At 37.5% G+C, this 23,040-nt stretch overlaps 1 protein-coding gene across 2 annotated transcripts; it reads left to right on the forward strand.

Annotated features, from left to right (window-relative positions):
* The first annotated feature begins 7,114 nt into the window (after positions 1 to 7,114).
* On the forward strand, positions 7,115 to 22,277 carry LOC105050847 (serrate RNA effector molecule). Of its 2 annotated transcripts, none has more exons than XM_010931029.3 (12): positions 7,115 to 7,700; positions 7,815 to 7,906; positions 11,113 to 11,167; positions 14,804 to 14,878; positions 15,098 to 15,172; positions 15,307 to 15,354; positions 15,589 to 15,657; positions 15,746 to 16,552; positions 16,652 to 16,700; positions 18,356 to 18,627; positions 18,706 to 18,891; positions 21,851 to 22,277. In XM_010931029.3, exons 1-12 carry the CDS (start codon positions 7,267 to 7,269, stop codon positions 21,909 to 21,911), a joined length of 2,223 nt encoding a protein of 740 aa, XP_010929331.1. In that variant the 5' UTR covers positions 7,115 to 7,266; the 3' UTR covers positions 21,912 to 22,277. The 2 variants fall into 2 exon arrangements, 1 of the variants encoding a protein (XP_010929331.1); XR_833110.3 differs by having other exon boundaries at positions 7,116 to 7,700; positions 16,652 to 16,714; positions 21,851 to 22,151.
* The last annotated feature ends 763 nt before the right edge of the window (positions 22,278 to 23,040 follow it).

Consider the following 23,040-nt stretch of genomic DNA (forward strand, 5'->3'; position numbering starts at 1 on the left):
TAAAAATTAATTTTTTAAAAAAATATCTCAAAAAAAACTTAAAAACTTAAAAAATAAAAAATACCATAAAAAAATGAAAAAAATAAAAATTATAATTTTAAATTTAAAAAAATAAAAATTTTAATTTTAATTCAAATAAAAACCATCATTTCAAATTACTTTCCCCATTTCAAATTAATTTTTTAAAAAAATATGTCAAAAAAATAAAAAATTAAAAAAATATCATAAAAAAGTAAAATATTTAAAAAAATAAAAAAAATAAAAAAATTATAATTTTTAATTTAAAAAAATAAAATTTTTAATTTTAATTAAAATAAAAAATATCATTTCAAATTACTTTCCCCATTTCAAATTATTTTTTTAAATATTCCAAACAAAGAAGTAAAAAATGAGAAAAAATAAAAATTATAATTTTAAATTTTGAAAAATAAAAATTCAAATGTTAATTCAAAAAAAAAATATAGATTCGAATTATTTTCCTCATTTAAAATTAATTTTTTTAAAAAAATATAATAAAAAAATCTTAAAAAATTAAAAAAAGAAAAATACCATAAAAAATGAGAAAAAATGAGAAAAAAAAATAAAAATTATAATTTTAAATTTAAAAAAATAAAAATTTTAATTTTAATTTAAATAAAAAATATTATTTGAATTACTTTCTCTATTTTAAATTAATTAATTTTTTTTCTTATACCGCACCGTACGTAGCTGTTCGTGTCCGTACCAGATCAAGATGTACTAGTACGATCCGATTCATCTCATAATTAAATTATCCAATATATTATTATTATTTATGTTATAATTTTTATAGTTCTTTTAGCATAACTTTTTCTCTCCTAATGTTCTGAGACACATTAGACTATGTGTATCCATATCCACAAAGCATAATATCCGATCATTTGAAATTAAATAATATAAAATAAATTTAATATTTAATAATATTAAATAAAATAAAAATATCAAGCATACAAAAAATAGTACAATAAAAGTTTCAAAAATATTAAGTATAAATCTAAAAAAGACTAAGTCCCACAAGGATGTCGTGATGCCCGTGTCGCTTGGACCTTCTCAGGAAGGTCCTCAACGGCTGCTCCTGCTCCTGCTGTGATGGCTCTTCCCCTATATCAGTGGAACAGGTCTGCTGGTCATGCTGCTCAGGAATAACTGATGCTGTCGGATCATCTACGGACTGAGCGATCCGCTCAACCCTCTCATCTGGATAAACGGATGGGCCTGAAAAGAAAGTATCATATTCATGTAGCCAACTGGTATCCGGTGATGTCATCAGAGGAATATAGGAAGAAGAAGGTGCTGTCATCTGTGGATCAAAAGGTGGTGGCATCTGTGCAGCATCTAGTGATGACATCTGCAGAATATGCGGTGATGGCATATGTGGAACATATGGTGATGGCGTATATCTCATATCTGACGCATCGGCAGCTCCATACCAAGGCACACAGCTATATGGATCAACACCAATCGCCACCAATGTTTTGAAACTTGTTCTCTCTATCTCACGCAGTATCCGAATCCATTCGTCCTCATCAATCGTAGATAAAGCACGACGAGCGTCCAACATAAGATCCGACATAGAATCAGTCTACAAAATAAAAATAAAGCAGTCAATATACTATAAAATATAAAATAAAAATATAACATAAATAATATAAATTAATTTTCGTAGTCTTACCAAAAGACGCACAGCAGAATTCTCGCCTTTGTATCCGGGAAATGCATACCGAGGCTGTCCAATGACTCGCACTGTAATGCTAAAAAACTAAGTCATATAATCATCGGTATATGAACGGCCTCTCAAAATGGGATCACCATAAACAATGTGATCTCGACGTGTATCCCAAATATCGATGTACTCTGCATGTCTGATACGTCAATCAATACGAGCTCTCTTTGTCGATCAATACGATGAAGTCTTTGGCTGGTATCAAACTGCTATGGGATGTCCTGAATCTGATAAATCAGTGTCGTTGGGGATATCTACATCGATTATGCCCTATTTTCTTGCATAATCCACACCGTACAATATTTTAATGCTCTATTACATCCATATCATTACGAATCTTCTTTAACTGTGGACATCCTTTTTCTTGTCTTTTTATGGATGAATGTGGTATCAGTCTCGATGCAGTCCACTCAGATCAATAATGTAGACTCTTTGGAGGATGGAAGGTAAATGCATATAACTGCTCATAATATGCAATAGTATAACAGTTATTAACGAACTGCTTCCAATCTAAGCTCTCGCTAGCACAAACAGCAAACAAGTGCGAGCATGGATAATACAATAACTATCACTTTCTATATGTGCATGTGCCTGCCCCTAAGTCGATTGTGTGTGTATAATTAGGTTCGTTGGGACTGTAATGCCTTCACCTCAATCGAATCTCATACAAATCTGATTGGTTATTGTACTTAATCACACAATGCTCCCTAGACTTCAGCTGCCGTGTATTTAACTTTCGTCTAATCTTATCTGTGAATATTCTGTCGGCCTCTCTTCTTTATGTTGCAATTGCAGATCTAATACTGAACCACTTCAATAAATATTCGAAGGAAAGACGAACAAGAATAGTAATAGGCAATGAGCGAGCCCCCTTCAACACCTTATTGAAGCTTTCAGATAGATTGATATTCATTATTTCATACCTGCATCCACCTGTATCATGTACCAGCACCCATTTACTTAGATCATCAAGTAGATATGTTTTGAGATATTGGAAACAACTGAGCCATGTTTTCTCAATATATTGCATGCTTCGATTAAACTTTCAGGATTGATTTTGCTTTGCAGTTTGATGGAAATAAGCTAAAAACGTAGCACCAAGAAATTGACTATTTAAGTTAGCCTCAATATGTCGAAGACATAATTTATGACATTCATATGGTGCTGTCCATCCAACAGATTGATCTAAAATAGCAACTAATATTTTTTTATGCCGATCTGAAATTATGTCAATCCCTATATGATCACGTGCCACATAACAGTGCAAACGTCATAAATATCATGACCAACTACTACGGTTCTCACCTTCATAAATGACAAATGCTAGAGGATAGATACTTCCATTTCTATCTTTTCTCACAGTTATCATGAGAGTACCCTTATATCGACTGTACAAACGCGTTGTATCAATACTAATCAGTGAGTGACAAAACTAGAAGCCCTAAATACATGGACCAAATGTCCAAAAAACTCGATGGAACATCTCTGTATTTACATCTGTTGTAAGAAATTTTGCAAAATCTACCACGATCCCTTCATTGGCACAATAAACTATAGCTAGCCAAGGATCCAATGCATTATAGGACTCTGTTAAATCTCCAAACAGCTCACCCATAATAATATGTTTAGCTATCCATGTCTTTCTATAAGATGCCTCACACTGCCATGCATCATGTACATAAGCCTGACAGGCTGATATAGATATGGATATCTCTGCTCTAACTAATCCTCTAATGACATCGGCAATCATACGTGCATCAAGCTATGGATGATCTCGCATCACATCTGTATTCAAGTATATATGTGGCCTTTTATATACTGTAATCTTCCATCGCTGCATCTTGATCCGAAAAAATGTACGGAGATGCCAACTACAAATATCAGACTATTTACACACGATGCTCCATTTAACTCTATATGACTCGATGACTTTGAAAGGATGGTGGGGATGAATGACATATTATTTCACGATACGTTAGACTTGTTCTTTCGATCCAAATATCATTCTTTTTTTTAGCTCTTCATTCCCATCAAATAATAGATGTTTTGGCAGCAAAGCTCCATGGGATGCAGCCTCATCGTCGAATGTATCAACTAGCTCGAATTCAGGAATAAAGGGTGCCTCATGTGGTAGGACATCTTTTTCTACACTAGATTCTCCACTATCACTGCCATCAGCCTTTGCATCATCATCTTCGTCTTCATCATCAGTAGAGTTAGATCATAACTAACAGCAGCTTCATTTTCAGATAAAGTTATCTCAGTCATTATAGTTCCCAATCCTTCTAGTCCGACATGTGTTGTATGTGGCTGATTAAGTGATACAGGATCATGCTCTACATGCTCTACGGTAGCTACCACATAACTAGGACCGACACCCGTATCAGCAAATATGGTATTATATGAATATTGATATGCAGACTCCGTACCTATCATGTACTGAGGACTACTAGTTATGAATGTTGCTGGTCCACCAATGGTACATATATGGATGCCTTCGTACTGATATCCAACTTCATCAGCCTTTGGAGCTGCATCAAATAGAGAACCATCCATCTCCGACTGATAAGTAGGGCAAATGCAGTCTGAGACACACTAACATACTGTTCATCACCATCTGAAACTCCTACGACTGTCGGCTCAATAAAAATTTTAACAGCTCAAAAAATTCCCTCTGATGGGATGCTCAAAATGATGTTAGTGTTCTGATCATCTTCAATAGGTACAGCCAAATACTGTCTAACGGTATGCCTCAGAAATCTATATAATAGAAAAATTTCATAGTGATTGAGGTTCCATCCGGTGACAGTATAGCAGACTCGCACAAATTCTAAATATGTTGCATTTCGATCTATCGTGGTCATCTGGATCCTTCCATCATCATAATATACACCGTTAGCATTATGACTGATGCTTCCATCCCAATGAAAGATAACAATGACAAGACTTGGATCTATTTTATTGAAAATTATTGTGTGAAGTAGCTGCATGAACATATAAACAGATGTTCACTAAGAGGAAGTACTTAATATTTCAAATGACTTACATAATAAATACATCATATTGCTGTCTACTAGATAAAGTTAGGTCATATCTCATTTAGAAATTATATTAATTCTATAGGTAATTATGGTAATCAACCGATGTGTAATAAGGGCTGAAAAAAATTTTGACAGTATTTTTTCTCAGTTCTCCTCATACAACTGAAAAATATATGAGGAGAATTAAAGAAAAATACTGTCCAAAATTTTTTTCGATCTCTATTGCATATCGGTTGATTACCATAATTATCTATATAATTAATTATAATTCTCAAACTGTCAAAACTAGATAATTAATTGACCAATGTACATAATGCTCTCATTCGTACAAAAAAAAAGTGCGGATGTTTTAGAATATGTACATTGATCAAAAGATGGGTCTAAGTTCTATGTAATGCAAAATTTACTTAATGGGCCACGAATCCAAGGGATTTTGGGCAAACCAATCAAACAAATTATCCTCTGTACAAATTACCTTCCGTTATAAAATTATAAATAAATATTATAAAAATAAATTTATAATTTAAATATAAAAATAATTTATAAAAATAAAAAAAATTACTTTTGAGTGCCGACGGCAGTACGAGGAGGTACGCTGGGAGGAGGAGGGGACCGAGGTTCTCACGTCAAGAGCAGGGATGGTCACCAGAGAGGAGGGGGACAGTCGCAGGGGACTGAGGCAGGGGTGTTTGCGTCGAGGACTGAGAGGAGCGATAGGGGCATTTGCACTGGGGATCGAGATGGACGATGGGATTCATGTGGTGAGGAGGGGGGACCTTGAGGGAGAGATCATGTGGGGAGGAGGGGGCATCGAGCAGTGGGGATCGCACGAGGGGGGACCAAGAGGGAGAGATTGCGTAGGGAGGAGGAAGGGACTGAGAGGGAGATCGTGTGGGGAGGAGGGGGACCGTGGAGGGAGGATTGTGGAGGGTTGGGAGTGGGAAGGAGGGATCGACTGTGGAGGGCTGGGAGTGGGAAGGAGGGACCAACTGTGGAGAGCCGGTAGTGGGGAGGAGGGGATCGCCTGTAGACAACTGTGGGGAGGAGGGGGTGATTTTTTTTTTTTGCCTAAATCCCTTAAAAGTCCGAAGGGCGACTTTCACAGTCTCCTTCTGGGAGGGTGACTCATATGGTCGCCATGTGATAAGGCAACTATGAAAGTCATCCTTCCATAAGGTGATTTTTTTTGGCTGACTCCTTGATTTTGTTAGCTGACTCATACTCTCATATGGCTCCAGATGGCACCTAAAGTCGCTCTATCATAGAATGATTTTTTTTGAAGCAGTAATTTGGTAAATTCTTTTTAAAGAATATTATTTCGATAAATTATTTTAAAAACAATGGTAATAGGGTAAAAAATCCCATCAAATGAGTTAAAAATAGAGTAAGAGTATGAAAGAAATATACTAAACTTTCGTTATCTGCTGTTCTCTTTAACACCAATATGTTCTTTTGACGATGATTAGGCTATTGGCAATATCTCATAGGCCAAATGATAATATGCTGAAAAATTTTTATCATAAAAACTGAGATATATGTATAATATCATACGCTATGATGATTACTTTATAATTCTTCTTTTTTTAGAAATGCCATCATAATACTCAAAAAACCTCTGATTAAGAAGAGGAAAGGAAATTGAAATCATTTATATCATCTTTATTTAGTAAATGATAAGATTTAATATGAGTCTCAGTCTATATATATAAAAAAAGTTTTTCTATCTTTTGTGATTTGTTCAAGCACTAATATTTTTCTCTTTCTATTTTTTTTTTTGTAAAAGTCATGAGGATTCATGTCATTATTATCATTATAACGAAAAAAACAAGGATTCACTGTCAAAGCGAGCAACTCAACCATATTCAATAATAATAAAATATTAGTATTAGTGACTTTAAATTTTAGAGAAAGAAATGATGGTTCTTTTTTTTAGGATGGAGGGAGGAGGATTACAAAACGTTGGTGGAGCAAAAAAGAAATTTTTTTTTTTTCAAAAAATATTCGATTCATCTCAGGGACTTTGAGATAATTTTATCGTCTCATCTGTCATTAGGCTTTACATGATCGCTCTGCAGTCAAAATAATCATCCGTAGATAAACAACCTTTCACGATCACGCGGCGCCTGCCGCTCGATCCATGAACCCTCATGTTACACGCCTTCTCGCCTACGGAGGCGGTTTAGGTCGCAGGTTCCTGCGAACCTGTGAATGCCCACAAACCGCACGATGGACCTCTTGATCAGATCCACGTATCCAACGGTTCCCTGTGAATTGAACCGGCTTGTCGCGGCCTCGTCTATTTAACAGACAAAAAAAAGGCCATAATCACCTTTCTTCCCCCGATCTCATCCTCTCCCTCATCTCTCATCGCCGCTCGACTCTTATATTCTCCCTATCGACTCTCGGAGCTTCGCCGTGTTCTATCCGATTTCTAGGGTTTCTTGTCGATATATTGGGTTTCCCGAGACTTCGATCTCTTTCCCCATGGCGGAGGTGATCGACATGCCTGCCGAAGCCCTAGATCGCCGCCGGGACCGCCCGCTGGAGAGCCGAGAGAGCCCGACCGATGGATCTCCACCACCGCCGCCGCCCCCCCCGAGAAGAAGGGACAGGGATTCGAGGGAGAGGAGGGACGAGAGGGACGACCGGCCTCCGAACCGGCGGGACGATTACCACGACGTCAGGAACCGGTCGCCTCCGCTCCCGCCGCCTCCGCCGCTCGGGCCTTCGAGGGGGGAGAGGGATCGGGAGTATCGGAGGCGGAGCAGCCCCAGCCCGCCGCCTTTCGGTCACCGCAGGCACTCTCCTCCCCGCCGGTCCCCTCCGCCTGGGCCCTTTAAGCGGTCTCGGAGGGAGGACGGTGGATACGACCGGCGTCGGGGTAGTCCTAGAGGAGGCTATGGATCAGACGATAGAAGGTGGGCATAAATTGGTTCTTAAATCGTCAATTTTGTGTATGAAGATTCGTTCTTGTTATCGATATCATCATGAAAGATTGTTTTCTGTTGCTGATACCCTGCTTATGCTTGTAGGTACGGCTATGATTATGGTGGAGGGTATGATCGAGGCAGAGGTGGGTATGCCGATGAAAGGCCTCATGGCCGTTACATGAATCGTCTATCAGGTGATTATCGACACGGTTCCGTCCACTAGCTGTTCACAACCTGAATGTGGTTTTCTGATACACCATATTTGAAATGTAAAAGAAAGAATCAAGCAGAACAAGGCATTACTGAATGTGTGGATTGTCTGAACATCGCCTTCAGTGCCTCTTCAAATTACATGCAACTTTAGATTCCACTGCTCCCTTGCTCCACTGCTCCCTTGCCCTGCTTTTCATCTCATCCACCACTCTTTCCCTTTAGCTTTGTTCCATCATCTTAACTGTCATTATTTTCCTCTTACATTCTAATTCTCCAGTTATCATTCTCTTCCCAGGCCACTCACGGTGTCCAGACAGAGTTGCTGTTAATGCATGTATTAGTGGTTGTTAAAATATACATCAAGGCTGCATTTGATTGCAGGTTGAATGTGAGTTAAATGGAATTACAGTCTCCTTTAACCCACTTATTCCATTATAACTGGCCAAATGCTAAAAGAACCACCAATTTATTTCAAGGACAGAATGTGCATGTTGTAGAAGTTTGTATTGTTACTTTTCCGTCAAACTCGGAGTAAACTATTGCACTCTATATGATAAACAAGTTTATTTTGAAGTAAGGTGGGTTAGGAAAGCAAGTCAACCAATTTACTCTAAGCTAACATATTTCCCATCCAAATGCAGCTAAAAAATGACGAGAAGGGCGAACATTTACCAAGGTGATGTAGTAAAATAGTACCTCATCCGAAAAAGCGTGAGCCCAAATTATCAGTTAGGTTCTTTGGCCTTGCTTAAGCATCTAAGAGCTTTCCAAAGTTTACCTGATGTGGAATTGAACAAATGTCTGCATGGGTTATCATATGCTTTCCTTGTTTAAGCTCTCACAACCTTGCTAGGGGATGGATCCAAATCCGTGAAATGAAATTTTTGATCAAATCACATCACAATATACTAGGCCTTCCAATTCTTTAAGAGGTTTATCTAAAAGATTCACGACAATATAACTAGGAAGACATTGCAAATACCACGAGTCATTGGATATGCGAGTTTGATATATCCTCTTTGATATTGTCGTACCCTAGAATCAACAATTTGCACCTTGCATTGTAGTCAAGGTTTTTAGTTACTAGGTTTCAGCCATGCTAGAAGCTGTCTGATACCGAGATGGACCACATTTCTTGGTTTATGTTGACTTAAATAGGAAATTGAAGAAATAAGAAAGAAGTGAGATTTCCAAGATCTCGGCTAGTGTTATAGGGATTGAGATTTCTGGATCCTAATTAATATAGTAAACCCTGATTAACACCTACATCTTAAGACTATAATCTGAATGTGTAATAAACTAAGATACAAGTTTAGGATTCTAAAAAGGTATATCCTATTAGGATATCTCAACCGGTACTTTGATATCACAGCAGCTGATACATAGAATGTATTGGTTTATAACGGCCAATATAGTATGGGCCGAGATATAGGTTTTATCATATTGGTGACTGCCCAATAATGATACAAACTGATATCTTGGACAAGATGAAAACCATATGACAAAACCTGTGTCTTTTCTGAGATGAAAACCATATGATAAAACCTATATCTTGGCTGAGATGAAAACTGTTGTAATGAACAATACATGCAAGATGTAAGAAAGCCGAAGGAGCAAGTGGGAAAAGAACATTAGCCAAACACTAGAATCCCACCACCTTCATTAGAAGGGATCAGGTGATAGGAAACTCAAACATTCTTAAAAATCTGCAAATAGAACAGGTCTTAGAAATAAGATCCTCATAAAAAATGATTGAGTTTTAAAGATGCAATATACACATTTTAAAAGGATGAGATCTCATCAATCAAACTCATTTTTCTTCTCATAGAAGTTCTATAACTGCATTATTGTTGCTATTAACTTGACAAATTGTATGTTATCCACCAACTTTTTTTGATCAACTCTAAAAAGAAATTACAAGCCCATAAGGTAAGATTTTTGACTATTGATGTACTTTGTTTATGTTTTCTACCAAGTACCAATAATTGTTATTCATTCTCCCTTTCCCTCTCTTGGATTGCTGCTAAGATTTTGATGCTATTGCATCATGGAATTGTAATTTCTTTTGTTAAGATAAATATGTTTACTCAGATGTGGCTGCTTGTCTTGCCTCGCAGGTTTCTATGACATTCTGTATTTAAGTTAAAAAAGATAAAAAAAGACATGGCATGATTGGTGATCTAAAGAGCCTTCATTTTTTTCTTCCCCCTCCCATATCAGATTCTCAAATTTCCCTTTTCAATCATCTTTTGAACTTTTCAGGCGCCATTCAGCTTTGCTTGTGTTTACTGATAACTTATATTTTACTTGGGGAGGTTAGGGCTATATAAATATTTAAATTTCCTAGAAAATTAAATATGATCAGTCTGACAATCCATTAAGTTCATTTCATCAATAGGCTACTGCTTTCTTTGTAAACTACTCTTCTTGTGAATCTGTGATCTCTTAGCTGGAGCATTGAAAAGGATAAATAATGAATATTGTAATTTTGGATGTGATATGTTATGTCTGTTTACAGCATTTGTATTTTGGATTTAAAAATGCTGAAGTTACTATTGGTATGTTTTTCTTTTTGAACATCATTTTTCTTCTAGAGTTACTATGTTTGGACAGTTGCACAGGAACCCACCAACTCCAAAATTTTGGAATTACTGTTTTGAAGCTGAATTGGTTGCTAAGGTATACAGATCGTTAATGGTTTGAAATATAATTATTAATCATTTAGTCAAGTAAATGGTAAAAGATAAGTTATACATTCATGCATAGTGTAGCATGCCTTTGTTATTTAAATCTGAAGCTGATGGAACTCCTGTATTAGGAGGGAACCCATGAACTATATTAATTATTTTCCTTCCTTTCTTTTTTCGCACTTAGGGTTTTGGACTGTTGAATTGTTCATCCAGGAAATATTTGTTCTTACTTTTTTATTGGTTTTGTTACCTTCCATCGCTCACTCTTTTGACCCTCTTTATTGGAAAGGTATCATCAGTTCAATTATTTACTGTAATGCTGGTAAAAGTTCCTTTGCAAGCTTATAAATTATAGATTAGAATAATTGAATATCTATTTTAAGCTTGAGAAATGTTCTGTATTAGGGATCATCATCAGCATTTCTCTTGTTATTTCTGCTTATCTTGAATAATTTCTCATTCTCATCTTTTTCCTTCCTAAATAAAATAATCTTCAGATTGGCCTGATTCAGGACGTGGTGGTTTTGGTGATGGAGCAGAGGTCATTCAAAGGTTTGTAACATGCCATGTCTTATATTGTGAAACCTGTTTCAGCTTCTGTCATGGTCCAGTATGACGGATCTGATTAACGTTTCCCCCTTTCCTTCTTTCTGCTAGTTGTTTAATATCTTAGTTATTTGTTTAAATTGATGTTCTTTTTCCTTGTTATTGATGCATTGGATAGTTTTCTTTTGAAACTGCTTTGCATACACATTTGTTTCATGATTATCTTAGCATGTAAGGTCTTTGTTGGTCTACAGTTTTGGTTAGTCTATACGCTGAAGAAAGGACGTGATTGACTCTCCCCTGCCTAGTCTTATTATTGCTCTGACATATCTATGCCATTTAAAATGATGTGCCTAGAGTTATTAACTATTAAGTATGTTGGTTAAGTCACTGTTTGATCATTTAGCAAGATTATGTTAAGATAGTGTCACATTATGTTTTCTACAAAAAAAAAAAAAACACACTTCTATCGAGTCTTCACCTTAATATGCCTCTTGACATTCATACGTGGATTATTAAAAGCATTTATTAATTAGCATTGGTGTATCAACTTTTTGTTCCTCCAAGTTTTACCTTGCAACCAAACTTTCTTTTTATAAATTTTAATGATCTATGAAAGAGGCGGTAAATATAAGACCAAGGTATGCTGAACCGGTACCGTCGGCCGTTTCGGCCGGCTGGCGGTATGGTTCGGTATGGTTTCATACCATACCGAACCGACGACCCAAATCAGAAGAAAAAAAAGAGATTAATAGAGAGAGAGAAAGAGGAAGAAAAAAAAAAGAGGGAGGGGAAGGAGCCGGCGGGGCCGCTGGACGGCCTCCGACTGGCCACCGTGGCCGCCGGAGGGTGCAGTCCACGCGCGCGGGCCCACAGGCGTGAAACAGGGGCATCGCCCCTGTTTCGCAAATTTTTTTAAAAAACATGGTTTTAAGTGAAGTCGGCAAACGATTTGTCGGCAAATGATTTTTTTTAAAAAAAAAAATTCTTAAGTCAGTAACCTAGTTGCCGACTTCATAAGTTTAAAATAAAATAAAAAATTGAAACAGACGTCATCTGTTTCGAAAAAGAAGGGGGTGGAGCCGTAGAGGGGCTCCGCCCGCTCGACCGTCCTCAGGCCATCGGTGTCGGCTCGCCGGCCACCGGAAGCCTCGCAATGGAGGCACCATCTGTCCGGTAGGTTCTCCGTCCCCCCTCCGAACGCTCTCTCTCTCTTTCTTGCTCTCTTGAAAGTCCTATCGGGTGATACGGGATTTGGAAGCCCTCCGACGGCCGCAGCCGGCCACCATCGGCCTCCGGCGGCTCCCACCTCCCTCCCTCTCCTCCTCTCTCTTTCTCTTTCTCACTTTCTGTTCTTTTTTCTTCGGTATCGCCGGTGTACCGATTTTACAGGTCGAATCATGCCGGTTCTCCGTCGGTCCGGTACGAGACGGGGTGTACTGGCCGGTTCAGCACGGTATAGCAAACATTGTATAAGACTCTTCTTTTTGGCTTCTCTTCATTCTATCCAATAAATCTATAAAACATTTTCTAAAGACACTTGCCAAAGAAGTAGTAACTAAGAACCGTGCTGATTAAGTAATTATTTTATCAGATAGCAAGATTGTTAAAATAGTGTTTCATTATATTTTTCTACGAACAAAAGAACTTCCGTTTAGTCTGAAACTTTATATGCATCTTGACCTTCATACATGGATTGTTAAAAGTGTCCATCCGTCAAATTTTTCTTTGTCATTAAATATATTGGTTTATCAACTTTTGGTTCTCCAAGTTTACCTATATGAATCCTTTTCCTCCGTTCCCCTCTGTTTAGGATCATACTTTCTGATTGCAACCAATTCTTTAATAAATTTATTGTTGTATAAAAGAGGCAATAAGTATGGGACTCTTGTTTTTTTGGCTGCTTCTATTCTATCCCTTTTTTGCTCCCCCTCCACCCCCCCAACCCTTTTTTTGGCATCTTTTTACCCTGAAAAGCAGAAAGTTGAATCAACTTGAATGTATAAGCCTTCTTTGAAGCGGATGAGCACAGTCCATCAGCTTGGTGGATGTGAAAAATCTGGATGCTACTATATTTCCAAGAGCAAGCTTTTGGAGGGCATATCTTTTCACCCCATAAGAGAACATTTTGCAATTAATGGTAAAATTATTTTTCCTTTGGAAAATTATTTCTAATCCTCTCTATCGTTCCTGGTACCTTTTATCATCACTCTCCATTCTTCTCCTATGTTTTCTGTCCATCTAGAAATGCCATAGCAAAACTATTCATAAATCATAAATTCTGAAAATGCAAATAATCTATAGTCTATATTGGTTTATCCTCCAAAGATTTTATCGTGACAAAGGTCACATGTGTAGCACAGAGAGAGAGAGAGAGAGAGGGTGATACGGAAGGTTCAGAAACCTGATCAAATACTGGATCTTTGATTTTTGAGGCCAACCTATTTAATTATGTTGTTCGGCAACATTCAAAAGATGGGGGCTAGGCATAGGTGCATGGTCTAGTTTCCTGTTCAGAAAATTATTTAAATTGAAATGTTTTATGATGCTTATTTTATGTTTGCTGTTCACATCCTCTTCAGACAACCATGGCTATATGGTTTATCAGTTGGGTGCAAGAAGTCATAACCACCACTTTTGCCTTTTGTTATAATGGAAGGAAGATTGTATTGATGTTCTTGAAGCCTGAAGAAGACGAGCAAGTTTTAGAGAATTCATGATAAGAGTGAAAAGATCCAACCCTTGCGGAAGTGATTCTTGGATCATGCTTGGGATGGCTAGACTCATCAAAGTGGTCACTGAACTCAAGTTTGTGTTCTTCACAAAAGTTGGGTGTTTGAGATAGGATAATCTTTGGGTGTTTGTGAGGTTGGTGGACGTGGATCAATGGCAATCGGTGATCCAATGCATGCTCTTTAAGGCAACATCTAACTGCTTCAGCATCAGATATATCTTTGCTAATCAAACCCTGAATTTTACTCTGGAAATGATTTGATCCTTTTCATCCTCTTCTTTTAATCTTCTGCCACCTCATTTTTTATTCTTGTTCTTTGTTTTCTCTGTTCTTCCTTCATCATTTTTGCTGGACAGGCCTGCTGCTGGTATTGCTCTCCATCTTCTTTGAACCTGTCTCAAAATTAGCATTCCTCTCCTTTGATACCTTGTTGCTGTGATATCGAATGTGCTTAGAGTCATTTAGAGCCTCTAGATGTCCTAGAACTTGTTTCCATCTCTTTTCATACGTTTGGATCTAAATATCACTTTTAGCTTATTCATGATTTTTTTACCCAATATCACATTAGCAATTGGGATCTTGGTTTACTTGTATAGAACTCTTTTTATTGTGCTGGACTTCTTCAAATTCCATGTGGCATGAGCTCTGTTTAGAGATTTATGATCTTTTATATTAAATTCTATTCAAGGATTATACATGCACTTCTGTCAAATTTGTTGTTGTTATTTTTCCATTTTCTATCTAATTTCCATGTTTGGCTTGTGGAGGTTATTTGGCCCTGCCATTTGAATTTGGTTGAAAGTTGGAATTCATCAGGAGTTCGTTTTGCATGTTTTCGAACTCAACTGGGGTGCATTATAATCAATATATTCTTAATGAGTAACATTATTTATTACGGTTTCTTCCAGGGAAGGCTTGATGTCCTACAAGCAGTTCATCCAAGAGCTTGAAGATGATATTTTACCAGCTGAAGCTGAGCGCAGGTATATAAAATAGAGCATGGCTGTTATTATCTAAAAATTTAATATGAGCATTTGGATTTGTACACTCTTAATTGTTTTATTTAGTTTTTTGATGGGATTGGCTATTGTTCCAAGTAGTCTGATGATGTAAGGAAGGCATTATTTTTATTAGTAGTCTGATGATGTAAAGAAATATTATTTTTATTAATTATATACTCAAGCTTTGCTGTGATTGTGTAGGTACGAAGAGTACAGATCAGAGTACATTTCTACTCAGAAACGTACTTATTTCGACACTCACAAGGAGGAAGAATGGTACTGTTACTTTTATTCATAATATTTTTTCCCCTAGTTATGGTTGCAGATTTCTATCTATCGGGCTCATGTTTTCAATTTGAACGTCTTTTGAAGTAGTATTACTTAATGTGTCTTGACTTATTTGGGTGTAGGCTGAAGGACAAATATCATCCGACCAACTTGGTGTCCGTTATTGAAAGGTTAGTTGTTGGCATGCATGTCTGAGATTTAATCTAGTAATTGGAGCATTCATTGTTCGTTGGAAGATGATATAGTTAAAGTCCTACTAAATCATCTCTACCCCTTTCTTTTGTATGTGCTCTTGCACATTCTTTGCTTGGTTGTACCCATGCTATATTCTGTATGCTAACTTGTATCATCAGTCATTACTGCATTCTATTTTATTTATGCAATCTTTCATGTTATTTCTGCAGGCGGAATGAACATGCAAGATCTATTGCGAAGGAATTCTTGCTTGATTTGCAGAGTGGAACGCTTGACCTGTAAGATGTTTCTCTGCAGTCCTAGGTTTTGGTTGCACATTTAGTTTCTTGGTTTGACCGTTTTCTGCTTATCTCCTTGTGCATGCAGGGGTCCAGGTGCAACAGCTGCAGTAGTAACCCAATCTGGAAATGGTAGCGATCCAAACTCTGAGGATGAAATGGACTCTAGTGGCAAAAGGAGGAGGCATGGTAGGGGCCCAGCAAAAGAAAACAATCCGCTTTCAGCAGCTCCCAAAGCCCACCCAGTTAGTTCTGAACTTCGAAGAATTCAAGTTGACATAGAACAAGCTCAGGCACTTGTCCATAAACTTGACACAGAGAAGGGTATCGAGGACAATGTTCTGTCCAGTAGTGATCATGATAAACTGGATGGAGAGAAATCCCATGGTGGATCTATGGGGCCAATTATAATAATACGAGGATTGACTACTGTCAAGGGTCTTGAGGGTGTTGAGCTGTTGGATACCCTAATCACTTATTTGTGGCGCATCCATGGCGTAGATTACTACGGCATGTCTGAGATAAATGAGGCCAAGGGCCTTCGGCATGTGAGAGCTGACAGTAAGAGCTTTGATGGATCTAATACGAGTGGAGCTGATTGGGAGAAGAAACTTGATGCATTCTGGCAGAAGAGACTGCAAGGTCAGGATCCCCTAGAAATTTTGACAGCCAAGGATAAAATTGATGCAGCAGCAGTCGAGGCTCTAGATCCTTATGTGCGGAAAATAAGAGATGAAAAATATGGTTGGAAGTATGGTTGTGGAGCCAAGGGCTGCACAAAGCTTTTCCATGCTGCTGAGTTTGTTCATAAACATCTTAGACTCAAACACCCTGACCTTGTGATGGAGCTGACCTCAAAAGTTCGGGAAGATCTGTATTTTCAAAATTATATGAAGTATGTTAACGGATAGCATCCTGTAACAAAACTAGAAAATTATGATCCGATTCTATAAGAACAATATGCTAAAGTCATTTGTTTCTTTGTCCAATGCAGTGATCCAAATGCGCCTGGTGGAACGCCCGTCATGCAGCAATCTGCACTGGTAGGACTCCTTTTGTGAGTAACATTGCTTTCCGCAAACAAGCATGTACTTCATTCCTTATACAGTTACTAGGGAGGTGCTTGCATTTTGTTTAGCTGAGCCGCAATGGTCAAAAATACTTAAGATGCCTCCAAGGTGCTGGTAACAGCATGTTACATTTGCAACCTAACTTGCTTCTGGTGCATCTGGTTGGGTGCAAAATTTTCAAATATATCTTCTTCCTCTAGTTGTTCTAGTTACATGTTTTCTTTTGGGACAAACAGCAAGAAATGGTTGATGACTTTTTTTTTTTTTTGACATATCTTATATTTATTTCTAACATATTTAGATTCATGATATTATAATCAAAATTTGAGCTGTTTGAACATTTTTATGTTTCTTTGTATTGACTGTGCACAAGCTGTCTGAGTTTGCTGTATTTGGAGTTTAGAGACCTCAGTAGTGCAATATGAAAATTACCAGACACTATGGAGAAGCAAAATTTTTACATTTCTGAAGTAGCAACTTATGGTATATGATGGACTTAAAATGTCTGCGCACTCGGAACAGCATTTAGAAGTGTGTGTTCTGACAACAACTGACAGCTGTTATCAAGCGTTAGGGAGAAGGGATGTATATCTAAACTCTAAAGCGAGGTTTTAAATCCCGTGGGATGGAGGTGTCTCGTTTTCCCCATGGAACGGGATGTTCCGTTGTCCCGTCCTGTTTCGACAACAGACCTGATCATGTGATCTAGTAGATATCTTCCATCTCTCTCTCTCCTAATTCTTTTCTTTCTTTCTTTTCTTCTTTCTTTTTCTTTTGCTTTTTCTTTCTTTCCTTGTCTCTTTCTTTCTTTTTCCCTTTTTCTTCTTGCCTCCTTTCGTTTTCTTCTCTTTTTCTTTCTTTCTTTCTTTCAGTTTTCTTCTTTTTTTCCTTTCACTTTTCTACATTTTTTTTTCTTTCCTTTTTCTTCTTCTCTCTCTGTCTAGATGGGTTTCAGAGTCCCGACCCTGTCCTTGGTCCCATTTTCTTATAGGAACGAGATGGGATGGCCGGGATACCCCTCGTCCCGCTGGAATGTAAAACCTTGATCTAAAGCATTCTATTTGATAATTATGAATTTTGATATTTAATACCTTTTTGCAACCCCTGGTCTGTCTCATTCTGATTGTTTTGCTGTCCCTTGTTATTAAATGCCACTTTCTTTCTTTTGTTGTAAACTGTCAATTTGTGCAGAACATTGTCGTTTTATTAAGAGAAAAAATTGTTGTATTGCTTGTGGAATTTCATCATTTGGTAAAAAGCTGACCTATATCATGTCACTTGTTGAAACTTAAGGCTTATGTATATTTCTCTGGTTTTGTTCTCTCTCTCTCTCTCTCTCTCTCTCTCAATAATCCAATTTGGTGTTTGCAGTTTTAGTCTGTATTTTTCTTTGTTTTTTCTTTTTTATTTTCATGGCCTTCTGAAATATAATTCATCGAATTATCTGTGGTTATACTTTGTTCTTTATTTATTTCCTCTTTGTGGCCTGTATGCACATACATGTACATTAAAAGGAATAATGCTTACAGCTATAACATGCTCATGCATGGAGTGTACCAAATATCTGTTTCTTGTAATTGTCTGTGCCGGGGCACTTATCCTTGCTGTATTACTGCACTTTTTTGCAGAAGGTCAAGGCACCAAGATACAGGCTGCTTTCAGATAACCGTCTTAGAGATGAACGTGGCAATCGTAGGGAGCATGACAGGGCTAATAGAAATGACGATAGGTATGATAGGACTGATCACTCACCATCTCATGATGCAAATGGTGGGTCTGAAGGGGGGAATCATGATGAAACAATGTATGATGCATTTGGTGGACAAGGTTTGCATGGAGGTCCTTTTCCTGCAGATATGCCCCCTCCTCCACCAGTATTGATGCCTGTACCTGGTGCTGGGTAAGTAAAGAGTTTGTGGAGTTCCCTGTGTACCGACCCAATGTTTTCTTCACACTTATCATCCAATATCTTTTGTAGTCCATTGGGACCTTTTGTTCCTGCCCCACCAGAAGTTGCCATGCGTATGTTGAGAGAGCAGGGTGGTCCATCTTCATTTGAAGCAAATGGTGGCCCTCGTGGTAGGAAAGGAAGGCTTGGTCCTGGGTCAGCACCAATTCTTGCTGTACCTCCAGCATTTCGACATGATCCTCGTCGTATTCGGAGGTTAGTGCTGCTTAATAAAAATATAATAGCCTGCATTTGATTCTATACTTGTAATTAACCACATATCGAGGCTTGGGATGGGTTCATAATGATATAAGATGCATTTCCCATTTTTACCCTAGACAAATGAGCTTCTAACTTTTGCAGGACTGCAACTTGTGGTAGTCAATCACAAGAAACAAGGTTTGCCGAACTGGTAGTAGAGGGTGTACTGCTTGGTTTAGTTCAGTGTGGGCAGAACTGCTTGGTTTGGGTCAGTTGGGCAATCCCTGCCGAGAATGCGTGTGGATGTGGTAGCAATAACTATTTTTAGTAAAGGTTCCAAGACTAATTAATAGATATGGGAACTTCCAGCTAAGATTATTAGATTTTGTTGTGGTTTTTGATAGGGTAGTCAGCTCCACATAGACAAAAGAATATAACCTCTGTGGTGCATCCATTTCTTGCCATATGTTTGTAGACTGTATGATTGTATTTTGAAAGTATTGACAAGAAAGGGTGGATGTAAAGACCATTTATCTTTTCCTCGTTTATTTTGTTTCTTCCAGGCCCAACACAAAAGCATCTTTGATGGTATTAATTTAGATAGTAGTTGTACTAATGTGAAATAGATCATGTTAAATTTTCAAGTGAACAGGTCTAGCAATATCTTATTTCGACTTTCTAAAGAAGGAAATCTTTGTAGGCTTTATTGAAAGTTGGTTTCTAGAATAATAAGGATTTATATGAAGACTTGTATTCATCAGGTCTGCTTAAGTTATCTTTCTAGGCCATCATCTGTTGCTTTCCTGCATGTTGCAGAACTTAGAAATAATATTCTGAAGGTTGAAAGTTGGAACAATACTTTATTTGGGAAGATTGGAGCAAACAGACTTTGTTGGACATTTCAACACTCGACATGGTTATTAAACATTACCGAAAAAATATCGGAAAAAGACATGGGCTTGTCTCATGGTCTTCGATAACTCAGACGAGAGCTTATTATGGGGTACCAAGAAATGAAATTTGGTGGTCTCTCAAAGAGATGTGCATAAACAATAAATATGTCTTAATAATTTCAACTGTATATGCATGCATATAAATATATATGTATGTATGTATGTATGATAGGAGCAATGAGGAGTGTTAGCAATAAGGAGTGTATGATAATTAATGATAGGAGCGATAAGGATTAAGGAGTGCTAGAAGTAACAGTGATGCAACTGGTGTAATTTCTGTTGTGGTCTTATACCATGGATCAGCTTTAAGCCCATATATGTTGGCACTAGTTACAGATGGATTTACTACTAATATTTGGGAGGATGAACCATTGTGTATGCTATTTGTAGATGATATGGTGCTGCTTAATGAGAAGAGGACAAGGATAGATGCTAATTGGATTTTTGAAGGGAAGTCTTTGAACACGGGTTTAAAAATCAGTACTATGGGATGTAATTGTAGTGAAAATGAAAATGAAATTGAAGACCAAGTCAAAATTGATGGACAAAAATCATGATGGTGTTTGTTTGTTTGTTTTTTAGCTAGGACTATTATGCAGAAAGAATGTTTGATGAAGATGGATGCAATAAATTGAAGTGGAGAAGGTGCTTTCTGGCATTGTATAATTGATATATACCTTCGTAGTTCTGGGAGAGATTCTATAAAATGGCAATGAGATCCACAATATTGTCCGGTTCAGGATGTTGATCAATAAAGAGGGTCTAAAAAGGCACAATAATGTAACAAAAAGTCAGAACGATGAATTTGTTGTGTCATAAATCTAGAATGAATATATTGTACAAGGGATGAACGAGCATATTGTGGGAGCTGCATCAATTGAGGGCTAAGTGAGATGGTATGGGCATGTGCAATGAAGAATTAAGGAAAAGTACTAGAATTTGTGAAAACTTTTGTAAGAAGAATGGAAGACAAACAATTGTCTGGGGGGCTTTAAAAAGCTTACAATAGCTTCAGAGGAATCCTGAGATTGATTGGCTAATGTGGATCGGTAAAGCAGACAGCAAACAGGTTTGGTTGCAATTATGCAAGAGAACTCTAAATACTTCCAGCTATTTTTCCATGGAAGCAACTTTTCTCTCATAATCAGTGGCAGTTGTAACTGGTTTACAAATCGTGGTCTACTACATGTATATATCTTACTTTTTTTAAGTTCATATATTTGTATTGCGTTGCTGTCTATTCATTTTTGATATTTGGTTGAGATGGTTTGTGTTTGGCCAGGTGCCAGTCTTAAGCCTGGATAAAAAGGTGAGGGTTGTCATTAGGTCGACAACATATTGCAAAAGCATGTTCAATTTTGAAGTTGATTCAAATTTAATATTTGTAAATGCCATGTGGTCCTCTGTGTCCGGAAGTTGCAAGAAGGAAGTGAAAACGCTTAAATTAACAATGGAGGGGCCCTAGTGGGAAAGCATGGTGGACTAATTTTTATAAGCTGACCAAATAGTTGTGTCAATACTTGATGGTTATGGTTATACCTGGGTATATATTTGTATGAAGCATGGTATGCCGTACCAGTTGGTACAAGTGCATACTTTTGCTCCCTATTTTTTAACAGCAAGTTCTTACCTGAAACTAAGGTATGCATCGTTTATTAATGTTTTGGCTTTGCATTCATAAGATGCAGCAATTACTCTTAATTCTGGTTACTGATTTATCTTAACATAATTATATTATTGTATTTTTGTCATAATGTATTCAGTTATTTATTTTGGTACTTAATTGAACATAGATGATGGTGATGTTTCTAAAATACTAAGATGCTTTCGTATTCCTGAATAACAGCAATCATGTAGTTTGAACCATTCTTTAATATTCCCCTGCTTCTATAACTATGATGCTGTTGTAGTATTTATTTCAGCATCATATACTTTGCAAGCATTTTTCCGCGCATATGTGCGCTATTTGAATACCTGCTTTATTCTGCATGCATGCATCTGATTTTGTCTTCTTGTTGCAGTTACCAAGACCTTGACGCCCCAGAGGATGAAGTGACTGTTATAGACTACAGGAGCTTGTAGACTCCATTTCCTGTTATACTTTGGAAGGATATTTATATCATGATTGGAATATAGGCTCAAAAGCATACCTGTGGTCTAATTGCAATTGAGTTGGTTCGTTCGATGAATTGATCATACATTTGTACCATAGTCACAGCTATGCGAGACCTTTTGGTCATGTTCTAGTTTGTTGCAGGAAGAGGTGACATCAATCAATAGAATTTGATCAGGACGCATGATGTGTGCATATGGATTATGATATATCCAATTTTCAGATCATGTACGTCAGTTTCCAATGACGCTGAAGGCTTGAAACATTGTGGTTTTGAGTACAGAATTCCAGAATTTAAGTTACCACGCATGAAATGAATTTGTGATTTGAAATTTTTTTTGGTGAGTTGTGATTGAAGACCTTGGTGCCTCGTTGCATGCACTTCGAGTTTTGGCTCGATGGTTTGCTGTGATCTTGCAACTCACATGTTTGAATCCACATATATAAGCTTATGGACAGAACCATGAGGATGGATGCCTGAGATTAGGAAAATATGGTGTTCTTGGGAAAGCTTCTGTGGATATGCTGAATCTCTTAATTAACTGGACCTGCGTTCTCTGTTCAACAGGATGGTTCCATGCTGGAGGGTATACTGTAAGCCAGTTTGTGCGCCAGTTTCCTTCGTATATTTGTGCGTATATGTTATAAGGCTGATGAGCGGATTCAAGCACCTGAGTTCTTTGCTCACCCCAACCTACCAGGCATATGGGCATCTTTGTTTCTTATGTGTATGATTCTTTTGGTTTTTTTGGTAAATATGTGTATTGTTCTAAGTCCAATGGAAAATAGTTGAATGAATCTCGGGCACAGAAGGTCAGTTCAGGAGAAACTAGGATATTACATCCCAACTAACAAGGTCATAGGGCTTTCCGTGAGGCTGTGACATGTTTCGGACATGAGTCACTAATAGGGCTTGTTCATTCTCCGTTGTGCTGTAGTGCCCTTTGTTCATTCTCTATCGTGTTATCGTGTACGCCTGCTGGTGGTGCAAGTTCAAACCCCAAAGGAACTTTATTAGCGCTACCTATTAAAAAAAGAAATGATTAATAGCTTACCAAAAAAAAAAAATAATCACATCAGAAATTTTGAATTATTTAG

This window comes from Elaeis guineensis, chromosome 8, assembly GCF_000442705.2.
Source record: "Elaeis guineensis isolate ETL-2024a chromosome 8, EG11, whole genome shotgun sequence".
Classification (NCBI taxonomy): Eukaryota; Viridiplantae; Streptophyta; class Magnoliopsida; order Arecales; family Arecaceae; genus Elaeis; species Elaeis guineensis.

What these genes read in the sequence shown, in the direction of transcription:
- LOC105050847 (XM_010931029.3), top strand. Translation starts at nt 7,267, where the DNA reads ATGGCGGAGGTGATCGACATGCCTGCCGAAGCCCTAGATCGCCGCCGG. An exon ending in TTGGTGTCCGTTATTGAAAG is followed by an intron (nt 15,355 to 15,588) that starts GTTAGTTGTTGG and finishes TTATTTCTGCAG; the next exon opens with GCGGAATGAACATGCAAGAT. An exon ending in GATCCTCGTCGTATTCGGAG is followed by an intron (nt 18,892 to 21,850) that starts GTTAGTGCTGCT and finishes TTCTTGTTGCAG; the next exon opens with TTACCAAGACCTTGACGCCC.